The 20280-nt window shown below is 39.1% G+C and overlaps 1 protein-coding gene across 2 annotated transcripts in view; it reads right to left on the bottom strand.

Annotated features, from left to right (window-relative positions):
- Positions 1-5766: 5766 nt before the first annotated feature.
- mta1 (metastasis associated 1) overlaps positions 5767-20280 on the bottom strand; it is a 51128-nt gene continuing 36614 nt past the window's right edge. Inside the window, exons 5-18 of one of the 2 annotated variants that reach the window (XM_087832874.1) lie at positions 18894-18957; positions 18412-18529; positions 17178-17280; positions 15771-15870; positions 15149-15337; positions 13902-13976; positions 13675-13733; positions 13217-13398; positions 12416-12567; positions 11103-11292; positions 10904-10993; positions 10598-10753; positions 7916-8064; positions 5767-6413 (exon numbers count right to left, since the gene is read on the bottom strand). In XM_087832874.1, coding sequence (XP_087689000.1) covers positions 7955-8064; positions 10598-10753; positions 10904-10993; positions 11103-11292; positions 12416-12567; positions 13217-13398; positions 13675-13733; positions 13902-13976; positions 15149-15337; positions 15771-15870; positions 17178-17280; positions 18412-18529; positions 18894-18957 — 1588 coding nt within the window. In that variant the 3' untranslated portion in view covers positions 5767-6413; positions 7916-7954. The remainder of the gene's footprint in view (positions 6414-7915; positions 8065-10597; positions 10754-10903; positions 10994-11102; positions 11293-12415; positions 12568-13216; positions 13399-13674; positions 13734-13901; positions 13977-15148; positions 15338-15770; positions 15871-17177; positions 17281-18411; positions 18530-18893; positions 18958-20280) is intronic. The other variant, XM_087832875.1, reaches the window with a different exon arrangement.

Raw genomic sequence — 20280 nt, 5'->3', positions numbered from 1 at the left:
GCATCCTCCATTGCTTTAGATGATTGACCCCAGTTATTTAAACTCATCTACCTTCACTGCCTTCTTCATCGTCTCCTTCTCATTCACACACATATATTCTGTCTTGCTTCTACTTCTACTTTTTCCACTTTTCTCTAGAGCATACCTCCACCTATCCAGGATTTCCTCCAGCTGCTTCCTATTCTCAATACAGATGACAAAGTCATCTGCAAACACCATAGTCCACAGAGACTCCTGCTTTCCCTCCATTTGTCCATCATCACTGCAAACTGGAACCAAAGCAGATCTTTGATGTAACCTCATACGTGTCCTGCACCACCCTCACATAGTTCTTCTCTGTCACTCCGGACTACCTCATGCAATATCACAGTTCCTGTCTTGGCCCCCTATCATATGCTTTATCTAGATCCACAAAATGCACACTGATTCTGACCTTTTCTCTACTTCTCCATCAACACTCTTAATGCAAACATTGCATTAAAGGTTGCAAATTGTACTTCTTATGCCCTCTTGTCCTGCTAGATCTCAGTGCATGGCTCAGTACTATTTACCATAATATTTCATTGCACATGAAATATTATGATGCAGTATAGTGCAGTATCTTTAATGTTGTAGGAATTAAAGATACTGCACTACCCTTTGAATCTTAACTATCTAATAGACTCCAATTTGTTCATGTAAATGTAAAGTTCTCGTTACACACTAATGTTAATTATGGAGTTCCACAGGGTTCTGTGCGAGGACCAATTCTGTTTACATTATGCCTGCTTCCCATACCATGCATTTTCATTCCTATGCAGATGATAAACAGCTCTATCTATCAATGAAGCCTGATAACGTACACCAATTAGTTATGTTGAAGACATAAAGACCTGGATGACCTTAGTGAAAAGACATTTTTCCCATTTTAGACCAGAATCTGTTATTCAGTGTCCATATTAAACAAATATGTAAAACTGCTTGTTTGCATTTGCACAAAATCTTTAAAGAGCAAGTCCTTATTCTGACATATTTGATTAATCAGGCCCATCTTATCTTAGAGACCTCATAGAGAACTTTGCTCTCAGACTGCTGGCTTACTTGTGGTTCCTATATTTTAAAGTGGAATGGGAGGCAGAGCCTTCAGCTTTCAGATCTCTCTTCACAGTTTGGATTTGGGAAACAGAAAACCTCTCTACTTCAAAGATTAGGCTTAAAACCTTCCCTTTTTTAAAAAACAAAACAAAACATATCCCTTAATAATGCTGTAATAGTCCTAGACTGCTGTGGTTCCCTATGAGTGATTCTTCTTTAACAACCCTTTTCAGTCACTATATGTTTATAGATCACTCCGCATTTCATTTAGTTAATTAGTTATTATGAAGTGCTTGACATGACTGTTGTTATGATTTAGCTCTATATAAATAAAACTGAATTCAATTGAATTATTACAGCTCACCCTTGTTCTTCACACTCAGTACAAGTACAAATCTTCTGCATTACATTCTCTCACTCTCCAGGATGGTGTAAAACATCTTATCAATCCCTGTCCTCTCTTTTAAACATCTCCATACCATCACAGGTATGTCATTCAGACCTACCACCTTTCCACTCTTCAAAACTAATCCTCTGCACTTTCTGATTTACTCAATGTCCTCCATCCATTCTCCTCTCTCTCATTTTCTTCATCTGTGAACTTCTAAAAGTATTCCTTGCATCTTCTCAACACACTCTCTTCACTTGTAAGCACATTTCAATCTCTGTCCTTAATCACCCTAAGCTGCTGCACATCCTTTCCCACTCAATCTCTGTCTAGCCAGCCAATACAAGTCTTCTTCTCTTTCCTGAGTGTCCAGCCTGACATATAATTCACTTTAAGCCTTTTCCTTTGCCATCTGTCTTTTTGTTATACACCTAGTCCTAATTTCTTTATGCTCCTGGCCTTACTTCCCTTCCACCTGCATGCACAATATATCTATCTATCGCTCCTTTATATCAGCCAGCTCTCCCCCTTTAGTCCCTAGTCTCACTTCTACCTTATCTCTCACTGCCTCCTAACATTCCTTCCCCCGTCCTCTTCTTCTCTCGCTTCTTTGTCTTCAGCCAACAGCACTAGAGGTGGTCATTGTTAATGCAGACCTCGACTGATCCAGTACAGAAATCTTATTCTTGATGATCCAAATGGCTGGGTTGTATTTATTTACAAACGGTATATAAAAAGAAACATATTTGGCTCATTTGTGCTTTGTTTTCCCGCTCCCTGAAACACAGACAGGAAGCATTATGTTAAAAGTGGATAATATAAAAGTTGCATCCAAAGAAAAATCACCTGTTTTTATTTTAGTTTTGTAGTTAAAAAATTTTCACAACAAAAGTGAATTACTTTAAGTAATTGCTGCTGTAATATGATGTAAACTGTGGCGCTGACCTCCATTTCAGCCTAAAACATATTTAATTCTCAGAAAACACATGCAGTACATAAACATAATTTCCAAACATCCATTGTTACTCGTTCCTGTTTAGACCTTTGATCTTAAACTAATGGACATGAGAGGATTTTCCCACAGGCTTCCAGCTGAATGAATATTTTAGGAGTTTGCTGAGGTATGAACCCTCACACATATCCAGTGACATCTGCATGTGTTTCTCTTTCAGTTAAAAGAAACCAGTCACAGTGTTTAGGGGCATGTGGTAACTTGAGTCTTATTGTCAAACTACTTACTTCAGCAGTAGAAAAGGTGCTCCAGGCACATGATGAAGCTGCTGTGTAGTCACAATCCAAGACAAACATATAGTTCACAAACAAGAGCTTAAGTAAGGACTTTCCATGAGTCAATATAGGATTTATGAAAACTAATTTAATTCAATGTGCTGGCCAAGAAATATATGAGTCGGGGAGTGTGAATTGTACTGGAAAAATACAGTATGTAAAGTAGATGATACAGTCTAAACAACAGATAATGCACTGCCTGACCCAATAAAGCACGCTGCAACAACAGTAATATTATGTACAATCATTAAACCTAACATAATGCACTACAGGACATAACTGAAATATTAATACGAACTCTAAGTGGTCTTCAAAGTACCTATAACAAGATTTGAAAGGCCATTCAGTGTTTTGAAAAACTTTATTATATGATTATGGTAATCTCATCTGTATGCTTGGGCACATCACTAACCAGGTATGATTTCAACTGGACATTAACGGCAGAGGCTAAAATACCACATAGACGGGATTTTCCATGAGGCCACATAAAGTAAGGAGGGATGCTCTTGCAGAATCGTTATGTTGGCAATCAGCATCGATCTCATCATCCAGATGAGCAGACTGGACCAGACTACGCCTTTGTGATATGTAGGAATTGTAGCTGCAGGTACCTTAAATATCGAGTCCAGACAGAGGTGATGAGGACCATGCCCCAAAGCTTTTAACAAAACATGCTGATCATCTTCCTCTTATCAGGTAAGGAAAGCTAGGTGAAATAGCTTGAATAAAGCTGTAAAGGTGTCACAATATGGCTAGCAAAGAGCTGTTTGATTTGCTTTAGCGACAAGTTCTTTACCTCGGTATTGTGATTTATTAGCGATTTCTCCCTGTTAACATGTTCTTCCTGTTATTACTCACTAAAACAAGTTTTTATTACAACGTACCAACTTGAAATCAGTGATCTCGTTTCCCAGATTTTAAATACTTCATTTTTTTTACTGTGTAGATTATTGCATGGATTTGATTTTGGGTTTGTAACATCAATATGGATTTTAACATATCAGTATTAAAAATACATCAGCACCACTTCTCAGTTTCTCTGCTGATTGTGTGTCCTCCCTGAGGAGCTACTTTAGTTAAATATGTAGTTTTCATTAAACTTTGCATTTACACTAAGAACAGTTCAAAGTATTTAGGGGTATTGTGCTTTTTATTATTAATTGACATTTCTGAGTCTTCATAACTTTGAACCTGGATGTCAGTAAAAAGGAGATGTGTCATATTCTTACACTTAGATCAGCCATCAACCCTACATGGCGATGGCTTTCAAATGTTTACCCAAAATGCCAATTTTTTTTTTTGTTTTCACCTGTGAATGCTCAAAAATCTGATAAAACAGCCAGGTGTACCAAACCCTGTTTCTGCTAATACCCTGTATTTCACTTAATGACTTATTTTACTACAGAAAGTAGACAGTCTTGTTTCCCCTTATTAGTCCTATAATTTACATTTTTTTTTACCAATTAGACTGGAATAGTGCAGCAGATAAATCTACATTTCCAGGTGAATACAAGTTGCAAAATTTGTACACATACTCTTTTATTGCTTTTTTGATGAAGCCAACTTTCTATTAGCTAACTGAAAATTCAAGATGAATGTCAACAAAGGCAAAAAGTTCCTCTTTTTTAAGATTATGTAAACTACACTTCCCTTTTTGAACGATCTTTGTGTCAAATGATACACATTCAACTTCGTAGAAGTCAACTTTAAAAGTCATTTTGTGATTTTTTATATATTTTTTTTATATTTTTTTCTTTTTAGTTTTTTACATTTTCAAACAGGGTGTGGTGTGCAATAGTATAAATACGATTTGTCTCAGTTGCATTTCCTGAACGGATTCACCCCTGAACCCCCAAATCTCGTTTATTTCTTTTATTTATATTTAGAGCAGATTGTCTCCTTGAAGGTCTGCAATTCAAACCCTTCTGCATCTATGTATTACTTGTCAGGTAAACTGGTGGTTCTAAAGTTGTTTTTGGAGTGACTGTTTAAGAAGAAAAAAAAAAAAGAGGGTGATAGCATGCCGTGCCAGCACAGGAGAGATGAGTCAAGGGTGTGGATAAAATATGTAAAATTCAAATGTACTACACAGCAATATAATGGCATGAATATTAAAAGTGTGCTTTCAGTGGTGTAAAAGGGTTTTAAGTTAAAAATTTTGATTTACTTGAAGTCAAAAATGTAAAAATCAAGAGTAACATTTCTTAAATGTATCCAATGGTTGAAATTCTGTAGTTGTTTCTAAGGTTGAAATGACGGTCAAGATGGAAAATGCAGAAGTTTTGACAACTCAAGTAGCTAATAGGATTTTTCACACTTCTCCAAGTGGACAAACCTGCAAATTCTGCTGCTTGTATCCACTTTTGAAAGACTGTTTCAGTTATCTGCTGCACTACAAGTACTGTAAACTGTACATGTGCCGTGTCCAACTTTCTAAAGCGTTTCATTGTTAGCATCATTACTGAAAAGTGAGTTCAGTCCACCATCACCTAAAGACAATGATGCAAATTCACTAAATTGGTCAGCAAAACCACCAGCTTTACCAGCCACTTGATTAGAGACTTTAAGGCTCAGATATGTTCTGATATAGGGCTAAAAAGCCAGCACAGGTTGTCAGGCGTCTACGGAGCCTAGGATGTTACCCCAAAGTGAAAAATGTTTGCAGGAGAAGAGATGTAATCTGCAGAGCTGCTAGCAAACATACAATAAACACACAAAGGACAGGACATGAAAGCAGAGCACACTCCTGCTTTTTTTTTGTTGTTTTTTTTAGTTTTCAGATGTTTGCTTACAAAACATGTTTCTGGTTGTGCATGAAATCTTTTCTAATACTAATCATATAACATATAAAGCAATTAGGAATGAAAAAATCTCCGTTATTTTTTGCATATACCCTGTTTGCATACCTGCAGGAGTAAGAAAGACAGGTAAACACCAGCTTGAAAACAGAACATTCAGTGCAACTTTCACCTCCGTGCACAGACACCAAAGGAAGAGGGGGAAAAAAATCAATTACCTCTTTTTTTCCTTTTTTAATTACATTTTAGAAGCATAGATGCATTACTTATGAAAAAGGTAGAAAAAACACCAAGTCTTTCTCAATAAGTTAAACCTCTCTGGGCGAAGAGCAGGGCCGACTCACACAACAGAAAATTTCCTAGAAAGCATTCAAATTCAGAAAAACAAAAGACATTTTGAACTCGTGTCACTGAAATCAAAGTGCGTCTCTCTCTTTTTTTCTTTTTTTTTTAAACTTGAGAAAAAGAAAAACACAGAAGATGCAAGTGGCTTTTGTTACGTTCCTTCCACCCTTTTCCACAGGGTTTTTTGCAAGCATTTTTCTTGAAACTTCAAGTTTCAACGTTTGATCGACAAACAAATAAGCTGAGTTATAACTGGTAAAAAAAAGAAAAAAGAAAAACATTAAAATAACAATAACAATAATTACAAAGACAGTAATAACGAGAAATGTAAGTAATAAACACAGTCCTGTACAGTCAGGCTCATTTTCTGATTGACCACAGCCAAACTGATCGATTAGTCTTCAGAAGTCTGATAGACTCATACTGATTGAAGAAAAGTAGCCAATGCTGTCGTCTCCTTTCAGCTGCCCTCGGCTATGGTTATAGTGGGAAAAGCCTCATCCAATTCATATCCCCCGCTGCTGTGGAAGAAACACACGAGGGAAAGGTTTTACACACAGTTAATGACAGCTGACAGCAAAAACTCTCAAAACTGGGCAAAAACCATAATGTTTTACCTCTATTTAAAACGTTAAAGTTTTCATACCCCTTAAACTCTTCTTGGCTTTAAAAATAATACTGAGTATTTAGTTTAACTGCTCTTTACCTTTAATGAAAGCACAAATTGTTTTTGATCTAATGCAACATCAAAACCAGTGTTAATTTTGACAACAAAGCTTAATTAGGTTTTATTCATCATTTAGGCATCTATACTCTTTTAGCTTTAGATTATAGTTGACTGAATCTAAAGTTTATTTAGTTGACCAAAATATAAAGTGTAACAGTTTACAAAGCACCTTATTTTCATTGACATCAAATGCAAAATGAGTCCACATTTCAACTCTTCTCTCCCTCTGACCCTGTTTATCGGGGGCAGACGTGACAACCTTCCTATGCAAGGTCAATTCTGATTGACTGAACGTAATTAGTTCTGATTGGAGTTAATTGTTTTTGGGGTTTTTTTTTTTTTTAAATAAGATAACACAGGTCAGAACATTTATTTCCATCTGGAATTGCATTAACCCCCCCCCACCCCCACCGATTGTTTTGAAGATGGGAGAGTCAGACCACTGTATGAGGTCTTCTCCAGCACATCCAAAACATTCTCAAAGGCCTTAAGGTCCGGATTTAGTTGTGGCTAGTCCTATTCCCTGAACCACTAATCATAATTTGAGTCTGATGAATCCTAACATTGGTATCTACCAATGTCCCTGAAAGAAAAAAAAAATCCACTGCTGGGAAAAATCTGGTCCCTCAGTATATGGTAGTCAGTTGATATTTACCTGACCACATGGTGCAACCCCTGATCATAGCACTGCTTTCACAGGTTTGTAGGGTAGGCACCAAGCATGATGGGTGCATTCGCCTCTCTTCTTACCCTGGTGCACTCATTACATACCACATGACCTTCCTCCATTGCTCCATAGTCTAATCTCTGTTACCTAACAAATTGAACCCTTATTAGCCCAAGTTTAAGGCTACACAGCCACTTAGTCTCAATGCCTCTCTCTTCACACTGTGTTTGTGGAAATGCACTTACTTTCATTATTAAAACACAGCTGTGACTTCTACTGTTGCCTTTTGTTTAGGATTTAAATTCACCAAACATTGAAGTGATGCAACACAATCATTAACAAAGATTTCCTCCCTCAGTGAGAAATTCACCACTATTCTTCAAAGTAATGTATCTGTAGGTTTATAACCTAGTTTTAATAGATACAAGCACCTTAGATGCTTTCTTTGCTTTGATTTTTGATTTGTATTTTACTTTTGTAGTGTCTCAGGTTATAGGGGTAGCTGGATAGGCGTATGTTTTTCCTTTCCTCGTTTTTGGTGAAACAACATTGTTAGACAGAACAGCAAAACTATTAACACAAAGCCAATTAAAAATAAGCATCCTCAAGGGTAAGTGGGGATTTCTCACCTCACTGAAGTTCGCAGTGAAGGTTGTCCCGCAGAGCGCTCAGTCCAGTTCATGTACCTCGTCCTGGAGGGACGATGAGGGCCGCACTGCTTCACTCACTCGTTTGGCCATAATGTCCCACTGTGGAGCCAATACTTTGGATTTGGCACCTAAAAAAAAAAGAAAGAAAAAGACCATGAGAGATGTCACAGGAGAAAACAGCTCTAGTTTTTTAGTCTACAGGCAAACACAAGTATTTTCAGATGCTCCCTTATTAGTAAGGGGCTGCACAAAATTATTGCTTTCTTCTGCCCTCTGCTGGCTTCCTAAAGTACTTCAGCACAGAGGAAAAACTCAACACCAAACCTTATTTTTGCTGCGCTTTAGAAAACAACGTGTGCCTCCACATCTTCCACTTCACTACTTTTTATACGCTTCAATCAAAGCCCATCAGGCCAGCACCATTAACATTCACATTTAGTTGGCAGCACAACACAAAGTAGCAATAAAATGATGTAATATTCAAGTTAATTGATGTTCAAAATTGAAATTAAAAACTCTAAATGCACTCCTGCTTGCTAGAGAAGCAACGAAGGCTATTTTGCAAATACTTGTTAGTGAGATTTCATGGCAGACTGTCATTCAGACACAAAGTTTTGTAAGAAGTTATATTTCTGCATTGAGGTCTGAGCGCCTCTGCTCAGTATTTACATGCTACTATTACATAATATTGTTTATGCTGTTTTGTGGTCTCTCAGTATTATTCTTTCTTTCTACTTTTCTACTCCTCAGACGATTTCAGCAAATCATCGCAATTCTTGATGCTAGAAGGAGTCTTTACTCATCCCTTTCACCAGCTTTTTACTCACAGTAGAAGCTTCTATTCCCAATGATGCAGCATATCTCCAACTTCATACATATAGAAACATACTAAAGAATTTAATTGGCTGTTCCATATGTATAGTGTTGTCTGGGTTAAGCAAACAAGACAAAACGTAGCAAATTTTAAAAGTAGCAAAGTTAGATGACAGAAGTTTCTTTTACCACTTGGGGGCAGCAAACACAAACTTGCCATTTAGACAGACAACAAATACAAAAGTCAAGATTTAAGCCTCTTTTGGTCCCCTTTGTGGTCTCTACCAGCTCCTAAGGGAAATACAGCCCTTAGGTTGTTAACGCCTTGCTACTTTCATCAGCTCCTCACTGTGCCTGCTCGCAGCCAAAAAGATGCTGTGAGAGCGTGACAGTAAACCAAAACAGTAAACCTGCAGGCGAAACAGCTGAACAACGAGCTGAAACTCATTACGACGCTCCATAAGCTCAATTTGAGCAGCAGACTTGGGTCACAATTTCCTGTGCGTTCTGACCAGAAATGATCCCTTTCACCCTGCCACAAAACACAGTCATTTAATAAGACAAATAAATAACGACATTTAAAAGTAATGAAAATAAACATGCAACAGAAACCCTTTCTGTCCTCTGATATGATTGAGTCAGCTAGTTGGATGTGAAACAAATGAAAACTAATCCCTAATCCTCGAACCTGGACGATTTCCAACTCAGATCTCCTCCTGGTGTGTTATCCCAGCCTGGGCCTGAGGTGGGCTCATAGAGCAGTGGAGATACTCTCCCTCAGGATACACTTACCGAACCCTCCTGATCCTCCTTTCTCCCGTTACCATGACAACATAGACCGTAGCCTCCAGCTAAAGAAGCAAGGCCGATCGGATCCTGTTGCAATCTCCCTCTTGCTCTCTCCTCTCTCCATCTTTCCCTGGCATTCTCTCCCTCTCTTCATTTCCCAGTCTGTCTCTACCCATCTTCCATTTCACAGGGGAGAAAGAAAGTGGGACATAACCCCACAAAAAATAAATAAATAACATAACAACATAAGAGCCCCACTCAAACTGGTAACCCTTCGGCAGTGGATCGTAACTATGTGCTGTAGCTGCAGAGGTCGCAGGTGTAGATTTATATTCTGCTTAAATAACCTGGGTTAAATGTTTCACAATAGTGAGATAATAAATCTAAATGTGACATAATTGCAATAATTTAAAAAAGGAATTTTTAAAATGAAAAAGGCGAATATATTAAGTATTATTTAATTCAACTTCAAAACATGAGAACTGCCTCTTTAATGGTCCAAATTTGATCAAATGAGACAAGCAAACTACACCAAGACAAATTCAAGTTGCCTGTAAGCCTTTCAAAACCCTTTAAATGTTTTTTAAAGGACATTTTCATTTTGAGTCACAAAGGGGATTTTGATTAAAATGCAAATTGTTGGTACAAGTCTTTAACAACCAAAAAACAAAACAATGTTCAACATATCAAGCATAACTTGGGCATGTACTGAATTCAAGCTTACAGACTTAAAGGCTGATATATTTCTGCCTGCCCACAGATGCTGCACATCTGCAAGCCACATTGCAACCCACCCCCATCCCAGCCTGCTCTGTTCTATACGAAAGCCTTGATGCTGCTGCTGCTCTCCCTGCTTTTGGTTTTCCACATATCTGTGAGGAAGGGTGGAGAGGTGCAAGAACAAAGACATGCTGCCAAATATATACCACTGCAGATGGAAATAATCTTCTATGGTGGTTGTGACAAATAGTTCGGTGAAGATGAAATTCTTTGACGCTGACGAGGCAAACACATGCAGATTGTATATGTGCTTCAGAGTTTCTAGTCTGTCTGGCTCACCATCCAGTCCATTGTGCTGCTCATAGGTACGCTTGCCCAGGATGGTGGGAGAGCCGTTGTTGAGGATGGGAGAGGACTTTATAGGTGTCAGACTGCCTGTAGAGATTGACCCTCCGCGAGTCGGTGGATTGGGCTTGGATGGACGGGGATGTGCTTCTGAAACATGATCAGAGACACATGAAGAAAATGACAGAGGAAATAAATTCATTTTCTCATAATACCTAGCTCAAGGTATCACACCCAGTTAAAAGTGACCTGAAAAAGTAGAAACTGAAAAATGAACATGTAGTGGCGAATTGATCTCACCTAAATACCGAACAACAGACTCCAGAGGTTTACGTTCCACAGGTTTCAGTGGCAAAGGCTTTTTTGGCCTGTCTGGTAATCGCAGAGCACCTGCACACATTCAGTGAAACAACACTGTCGTTAGAAATATGAGGACGTGTACAGAGTGCCCAAATGTTATAACATGTCATAGTTATGCATGAGGGAATCTGATCCTTACATTCTGCTTTGATGGCTGCTGTGTTGACTGGGAGGTAGGGGTGCCTGGCCATATATCGAGGTCTGATGATGTCCTGGCAGGTGCGACGTGCCATCCGTGTTAGGCTGGTGGTCTGCAGGTAAAAAGCCTGCCGGGTCTTTACAGCAAACTTGGGGCTGCCGCTGTGGCGAAGGGGCAGGCCATGGGGGCTCTAGAGAAGGTTTAGAGGGTGAGAAACTTCTTTTATAACCTAAATGTAGAACAGCCTGTACTAGTGGAAATGTGTATTTACAGTTGAATGCTAAATGATGGATTAGGGAGAGATCAATTTATCACAGGACTAAAGACAAAGAAAACACCTGGACTAAAATCATTGTCTGATAGGGATTTAATGGCTTCCAAAGGGAAAGACAGATGCCTAGAGTCCTTTTTAACTCCCCCATAAAGTATCCGTGAAAGACAGTTCTGACACGTCAGTATGTGTCAGTAAAGTTGCGGTCTAATGACCATTAGAATAGGTCCTGTTTTTTCCCAGGGTAGCTGCACAGACAGAGATCACCCTTATTTAATTTCTGATGCAAACCCAGTCATTTTGTTCTATAAGCAGACCTGAAATATGCCAGAAAGTCACTCGGTTCAAAAGAGAGCTTCAAGGGATTACTCCTAGTAGGCTTTCAAAGGGTAAAGATTTAAAATGCACAACACATTTAAATGACTGGGCATGCTGAATGTTATGTACTGTAGGGATTTTACTGAAAACTCAACAGGATTGTAATAAAAAATATTTAAAATAAAATAGGATACACTGCTCTTTATTAAAAAGGACCACAAGAAGAGAAATGCATAGATGTAAGGTGTGTTTGGCATCTGTAGACCCCAAATTGGACATTGTGGTACTTTCTCTCTTGAAGTAATAAATATTACTTTTTCACAGGTTGTGGTGGCCGCACTCAAAGCTGGAAAGACCTACTTTCCAGCTTTGATTCATTCTCGAGGCTTACTGGGACACTTAACGGAACTGGGCTGTGATTAACTCCACCCTTGCTTTTCCTACTGTCATAAGACAAAATGTTTGCTTTAAAAGAGCATCATTTGGACCATTTTCCCCAAACAATAATATCATACTGATTCAAGCGTCTCAGATGTCATTTTCATTTTATACAATGACTGGGTTATTTTAAAAAGGCTAAATTAACTTAACTAATAACCGACATTGGATTTTTCTCTGGAAGATGAACTTTTGGTGAACTACAAGGTTTCCGGCAGACAGTAAGGCTGTTATTTGTGGAAAGGAAACAAAGTCTATATCTAGTGAAGCGTGTGTGAGCTTGTACCATGTTGTTACGGTTGGGTCCGGGCCTCTCGCCATCCAACCTCGTGGGCATCTTCAGCCCTCCGTATTTCTTCCAGTAGGTCCAGCATGAAGCGCACAGGCGACATTGCATGTTGGGAGGTCCCCACGAGTACCACTGGTAGGAGCTGCTGGCTATACACACAAACACACAGCACAAAATCACATGGCTAAGCAGAGATGATTACAAAAAAAACAAAAATGGGTGTAGTGAGCCCTAGCTTTAATCATTCATCATTAAATTAAGTACAGCCTCTAAAATAATTCAAACGATACTTTGCTGCAGGGCACATAAGGCAATTTTCTCTTCTCTCTATTATGGAAATCCAATATCAAATATGTGCCGCATACAAAGAGCACAGAGCAGATCTTTAAATTATCTGTATTAGATTGAAAATACACCGATCTGAAGACAAGGATGATGGAGATGGAGATCAACATAGGCTGATGATCTTGGATGCTAGCTAAATAAAAATTAGGAAAATCAGTACAAAAGGATGTTGTCATCACGTATACTAAAAATACAGACGCAGTACCCAAGATCCATACCAGGTTAATTATCGAGCGCAATTAAAGAAGCAAATAGATTTTCACACCGAGACTGAAAGATGTTTAATTGTCGCATCAAAACTGATTAGGATTTGCAAAACATCTGAGGCTTTGACTGTATATCTATCACGACAATCTCATTTCCTCTAAGGAGGAGAAAGAACTCTTACACCAGGACACAAATAACAGTAGCTACTGCATTTGCACAATAACAGGACACAACAGAATGACTTACTGTAGCAGCTTTCACAGGCTCTACCCAAGCCTGGGGTCGGCACCGAGCCTGGAGGTCCTGGGACCGCTGTACCCGCTGTGCCCACTGTGCCCACTGTACCTGCTGTACCCACTGTACCCGCTGCTCCATTTACCAGAGCTGGCTTTACATTGTTACTCAGCTGGTTAGGGTTTGGCTTGTTACTGATATAAGAAGAGATACAGAGACAAGACATTCACCAAGAGAACAAATAATATTCATCAGCCTGCAACCAGAGACAGTAGTTCCACTGATCCAGTACTGAGAGCGTTCGTGAATAATAAAAGAAGAGTTTGTACTGTATAATGAGCGACAAGTGCTGAACTTTAAAATACCAGAGTTGTTGCTGTGACCTTCTCCGCAGCATCGACTGATTTAATACTTGATAATATGCAGGAAAATGAAAGCAGGCTGATAAATTGCTGCATCAAAGTACTCACTAGTTGGGGATGTAGACCTGCTTCAACTTGCTTTCTGCCTCGGCTGCTTTTAATCGTTTCTGGAGCAGAAAAGGAGGTTGTTGACGAGAAGTGCAGTTAGACCTAGTGAATTTCTAACCTTTAAGTACCAACAACAGATTTGTGAATCGCATGCAAATATAAAATTAATTAATATGGGTCACTTAGTTTTCTTTTTTCCTTAAGAAATGTATAAAGGAAGTTATTACCTGCTGTACATATCTATCTGTGGTCTTCCACATGTAGTAATACTCAATAATACTCGTCAGGGATTTCCAGGGCAACTACACAGGGACAGAAGAGGAAAATAATTATGGTTTTAGTTGAGGTGATGTTATGGGAACAGATAGAAAGAGAGGAAATCTTGCTGAAGGCAGGGAATGTAAAATTAAAGCTGAAACTCTTAGTTGATTACATGATCATTAACTACTTTAACTGAGAAATTAAGATTGCAGGTACTCAAATAAGATGATTCTCCCTTTCGTGACATTTATAATTATAAATGCTAAAATATCTGTGTATTTCTTTCACATTTTAAGGAACACACACACATTCAACCTGGTGTAGTACTCGCTCGTTAAAAAGGTAAAGATATGATTAAAAAAACTGAAGCTAAATCGTTACATTGCCTCTATGAAGTTTGAAAGAATATGAGCCTTTAAGTGGTGGCCCCACCCATACTGATGGTGTAGTCTTGTTGTTGGAAAAAAACCTCAAGTAGAAACAAAAGTCTGCAGCACTGACAGCAGATGGCCACCAGGTGGCGGACTGATGCACACAGTGAGAGAACACTAAAGGCAGCGCCACTCTTCTCAGCACAGAAGAACATGAGGCGCTTTAGCAGAGAAGAGGCAGCTTTCACTGGATGTTTGTTTAAAAGAGAGGATAAATGCTCACTATTCATTCTTACCATGGCACTGGACACAGTGCTTCTTTACGAGACTACTGTTATGCTTAAGTTGCATAAAAGGAAAATCAGCTGAACACCTAAACGAAGTCTAAAATGGGGAGAATCATAGGACTGGTTTGAGCTGTAAAGGTGTTGGCAAGTTAACTTATAGAGGGTACGTATTACAGCCAGAGCTCTCTCCATGATATTCCTTTATTATGTTTTCTGTACATAAAATTCACAATTTAATTTCTGTGCAAATTGCTGCATAAGTTGATAATTATAAAGCATGATGAGCTGAGAAAATCTGTAAAATAAAATGAATTCAAGTGGCTGTATTTGCAGCTCTTAAATAAACCAAGGACACTTTGCAATACATTTTGTTATTCCATTTGAAACCCAAAGTGGAAAACAGCACTTCTATGTCTGTCTGCCCGGTTCTCAGCTTACAGTCTTTATGTCGTTTCATATACTGCACACAAATATGACAGTGCTTTTCATTTCTCATCCAACACGTAGAACGAAAGCATGTTTCCTAAAATCAAATCCTACTGTTTTCCCACTTACAAAATCCTGCTGGATGTCGGTAAAGTCTTTGCCGTATTTCTCGAGGGCCTCCTCAAAGAGGTTGGCCTCCGAGGCGCTCCACTCCTCCATTTCATCCCTGCAGAGGACGGGTCCACCCTGAGGAACCAGTGCTGCGATGGCTCGAGTCATGTCGTAGCCTGTAGCATGGAGGGTGTCCATGGCATGAAACTAAATGCAAGACAAATCCATGTCAGTGCATGAGTTGAACCAATCATGCATTTCATTGCAGCTATATGATTATAGTTTACCAGTTTAGAGTGTGTAGACACAGCCTCCATGAGAGTATCTGAGCTGTTTCTGTGTGTGTGCGTGTGTTTTTGTACATGTGGGTAGCTAGGGCTCTCATCCATGTTTTATATATGAGGAAAGGATCTAGGGCAGAATAGACCCACACTAGGCTGGCTAGGTTTTGGGGCCAAATGCTTGTTAAGGATAACCAGACACAGGCTTCAACAATCACTAACAGACTCACGCGCAAGGATTTTCTGATTAACAGTCCTCCTTCTCCACAATACCTTTCACATGTCATGTGTTAACAGTTTAAATCAAATCATATATATATATATATATATATATATAATCATATATATGTCTATCTCACCAAGGTGATGTCCCTGGAGGCTGCAGCAGCACTCATATGTAGGCTGGGCTGTCGGACAGAGCTACTGCAATCCAAAGCTCTGGCAAAGGTACCTACTGACCTGTGGGACACATGAGAAACTATTGATATAGTTCCCTTTACAGAACAAACATGGAAGTCATATCAGCAAAGTCCAAACTTTGGTTCTTCCTAATAAAATATTCAACTCTGTAGTGTGGTCAGACAGATAATGCACCTCAAGCAAATTTAGACCTCAACAGGCTAAAACTGCTTAGCAACCAAATATGGCTTGAAAACTAGATATTCACAGATTTTAGGAAACGTTTGTAGTACTTATTAGTTTTAGTGAATTCATGTATTTTCTCTCACGCTGAGAATTAAATAACTGCAGCATCTTTACCAGGTGCAATCATAGCGTTTCACAACAAATCAAAAGTTCTACCACATTTAAATCTTCAATCTTCCTGAGCAGCAGTGCACCGCTTTCAGTGTGGCGGCTATTTTATTTTCTATTTCTCGTTCCCTGCAAGTCCCACTCAGATTACTTGCACTTGTGTGTCCATAATGTGCACTGGATCTGCTCAGCTGTGTAAAAACAGAGACTCCTCAACTTGAATTACATAAAGGGGAATAGAATGAAGTCTCAGGGAGCTGTAGTTGAGACCATTTGTTGTAAATTTTCTCCCTCAACTACCTCAGGACAGAAAATACAACAACAACAAGCATGTTTCTGGTGCCACTCCTCGCTGATGTGCCCTCGCTCTCTCCACCAGTTATGGGGGTTGGGCTGGGTCAGCTTGACAGAGAAATTGATGTTTGCTCTCTGGCAAGTCGGAGCTCCACGGTAAAATAATGTGCCCATGCAAGTAGTCAGAAAGGGTCTTCCAGGAAGCGATGTAAAAATAGCAGCTGAGCTGGAACCGGTCCAGATATGCACAAAGACATGATGTCAAAGAGAAAATTGGAACAATTTAAAGAGGTGACGTTTTTAAATTTAATGAGTCAAAAAACTCAAAAAAACTTCGTTATGGCACCCCATAATGCCCGTTCAGCGTGTTTTTATTTTTTTTAACCTTGCCTTGACCTTTCTAGTGACCTTTAGGAAGTTTTAGACTAGCTCTTGGATTCACTTTGGATTCAAGTACACCTGATTAAATGCAGTGCACTCCCTGAAAAAAAAAAGTATGCATGTGTTTTATAATAACTGTCATAATTGTTTTTTAGATGCACACAAATAAAAGCCAGGAGTCACGGCTCTAAGACTGGATGGATTAGGTTTACTTGACACAGTTTTTTAACAAGTGAGGTAAATTTACCTTAGCATAACTAACTTTACAACTAACTTTGCAAGAAATTGCAAAAATCAGATTTGTTTTTGTTATACATTTCATGTCTGAGCTGACTTACCGTGCTACTACTAAAAACTGATCAATCTGTTTCTCTGTCAGTGAGCTGTTGGGGTCCCAGATCTTCTCCTCCATTTTCTCCAGGTCCCTCCCATCATCCTCACCTAAATGCACCACAAGACAAACAAATGTGGATGCAAGTCCATTTTTAATGCTCTCCAAGATTGCCATGGGTCTTTATCGGGGGGAAAAACAACAAACAAACACAAAAAAACTCAAGTTCAATTGTCTGCAATTTTCCTTTTAGATTAAAATAATAAATAATTCCTGCTTTGTGTGGGGCTTTAATGAATCCCAGAGTTGAAGAGGTGGGTTCTGTCAAGTTGCCAGCCTTCAACCAACGAGCCAGCCTGCCTGAGATTCTAACACATGTAGAAGAATTTCATTAACATGGGTTTAATTAGCAAGCCTAGTGTCCCATGGTGCTTTAATTGCAATTTCAGATGCATCCCACCTGCTAAGAATAAAATTCTGGCAAAACACAGGATCCCAGCAAAACACCATAATCTGGCAGAAAAACAGTCACATTTGAAAATGATTACCTGATTAATGATTACCTTACAAACTATTGGCAGAGAATGCCCGGAAAATATCCTTCTGCTCATCTAAATGGAAATAATAGTGGATTTGTGTTACTAACAAGTTGGATTTAAAAACATTACAGTTTGTACAAAACTGTCCAGTCCCAGTTATTAAAATGAATGCTTACAAATATGTATGCTACACTTTACGACCTATTATATTTCATCGTGGGTGTATACCTCAACGACAGCATTTTTGATGTCAGATTTGGGGTGCGTTATGAACAGTTGTCTTCTCTGCGGGTGACTGTAAAGTCATCAATTGTGCAACACGAATGCAATAAACTGTTATTTCAAATGCTGTGATTATGTATAATCATTGTTAGTCCACAGTGTGATTGCCATGGAAACCCAACTTGGTTGTTCTCTCAACTTTACTCGTAACAGAAAAGAGGAAAAAAAGTGGTGTATTAAGGCAGAAAGTCATAAAAGTTCATGACATGTTCCTGAAATTTGAGCAGTTGCACAAATATTAAAAAGTTTGACAGTCGTGGCTCAGACTGTTAAACTTCTCCCATTAATGCAGACATATTGCTAAAAAAAAAAAAATCAGTCCACTGCAGGGTAAAAAGTGCCCTGCAGAAGATGGATACAGTGCTTCTAAGCGAAAAAGTCATTTTTAAAAAGCAGCCAAAAATTTTAAGCACAACGTACCTTCCTTCAGGAGGTCGGTGATGTCGGCCTGGTACTTGTTCCCAACACGGATCTCCCCCTTATCAGCCAGCAAGGTCTTCTGCTGAGGGTCGTATACCAGCGAGTAGAAGAAGGCATCCTGGGAAATACAGATGACAGGAAGGTGTGAGGATGCAATGAAAGGAACAGGAAGCGGGATGGGCGAGCGGAGAGGCGAAAGAGTGGGGTGTATCAGTTGGTCTGCGTGCGTGTGTGTTTGTGTATTTCCCTCCTCTCCTAGTCTCTCGTCTCCTCATTACAGTACGTGAAAAGAACATTCTAGGTCAACACGTTGAATAATTCATCTGGAAACAAGAATCTTTAAACTCATAAGATTCTTACTCTCTTCTTTTCTCACACACACACACACACACACACACACACACACACACACACACACACACACACAGACAGACAGAAATCTAAAACCTAATTACAGTTGAGACCCCATCATGACCACGTACCTCTCTGTCCAGGTAGGACTTCAGGGCTTCTGTCTCGTTCAGCAGCGTCACACAGCACTTTCCCCTGAAGGATGTAAGAAACACAGTTAAGGAAGAAGTGAGAGAAAAAGAAAGAAGAAAAAAAATTAAGAAAGACACAGGAGGAAGTCATAGAGGAGAAAAGTATGAGCCAATATTTGACATGTGAAACATAGAAAAGCAGACGGGGCTTAAAGTCCATGGGATTTTAAGTGGTTATGTAAGTGCAAGATGAAAGCTGCTCTCTGGTCCAAACTCCTCTGCAAGAGAAATGTAGGATACAGCTCAGAATCTCCAATGATGGTATTGATTCAGGTCCAGTTTGCCCAGCTTGGTTTTTGGGGGTTTTTTTGGGGATAAATCCTGGTCCAGTGTGTTGACACCAACAGCACTCATCCCTGTCCCCAAACTGCTACAGTCTGAACTGAGATTATTTACCAGCTAATTAGTCATACCTCTCTAGCCTGAAGCAAATACGATTTGGCAGGGTAATAAACTCAAGCACACTGTGTAACCTCGCCACACACTGTTAAGTTAGAAAACTTAATCAAGCTTGAATTCTCACTAAACAAACTGCTCATCAGAGCATTTTTATTCGAGCAGATGTCAGTTTGCTCTTCTTGTGATTTCAGAAATGTCAAGTAATAATACGCTAATGATTAGGTAGGTTTGCCTCGAGCTTACTGATGAGCAAAGGCAGGTTTATATCTAGAAGCAGCTTTCTGTTGACATTTACTGCTCAGCGTGTACCCTGCATATGAGTGGATTACTTTGTGTCTGTCTTTCTCGCCAACACAGCTTCACGTATAGCAGGCAATGTGACATCAAGGAAATTGCAGTATTTGCATCAAAAAGCATGAATACACATTATAACAGTATAAATGAGTTCATGCAATGCATGCAAATAAAAAATTGCAACATGGAAATGGGAATAATCAGAAGAAATTTGCAAATATTTGTTATACTGTAGGTCTTAACATTATGATGCAATCAAGATTCGCTTTTCAGTATTTGAAAATTATCTTATTAATCAATGCAAACAACGTAAACTGCATTTGTGATGTGAATAAGTCCACCTTTCCTACACTTGATCTAAATTTCCTACTTAAGAAAAAGGTGATTCACAGTCAATAATGCTGCAATCCATCTAAATTTTAGGGTCAAGTTACACAGGCCCAGAGACCAGTTACCAATCATCTGGCAAAACAACAACAAATGTTCCTCAATCTGGTCCAAGTGGTTGCTGACCTACACTGGCTGCAAAAAGGTGCTGCACCAAAAACCTCTGTGTGATTTCTCCGGTCGCTAGCAGATTGCTGCAGTTGCACAAGAGCAATCTCCAGCAATCACTTGCAGCCACTTGTATACT

The sequence above is a fragment of the Neolamprologus brichardi genome, chromosome 19 (assembly GCF_056152115.1).
Source record: "Neolamprologus brichardi isolate AB-2024 chromosome 19, ASM5615211v1, whole genome shotgun sequence".
Classification (NCBI taxonomy): Eukaryota; Metazoa; Chordata; class Actinopteri; order Cichliformes; family Cichlidae; genus Neolamprologus; species Neolamprologus brichardi.
Note: the sequence above shows the minus strand (reverse complement) of the source record. Positions and strands in the feature narration are given on the sequence as shown.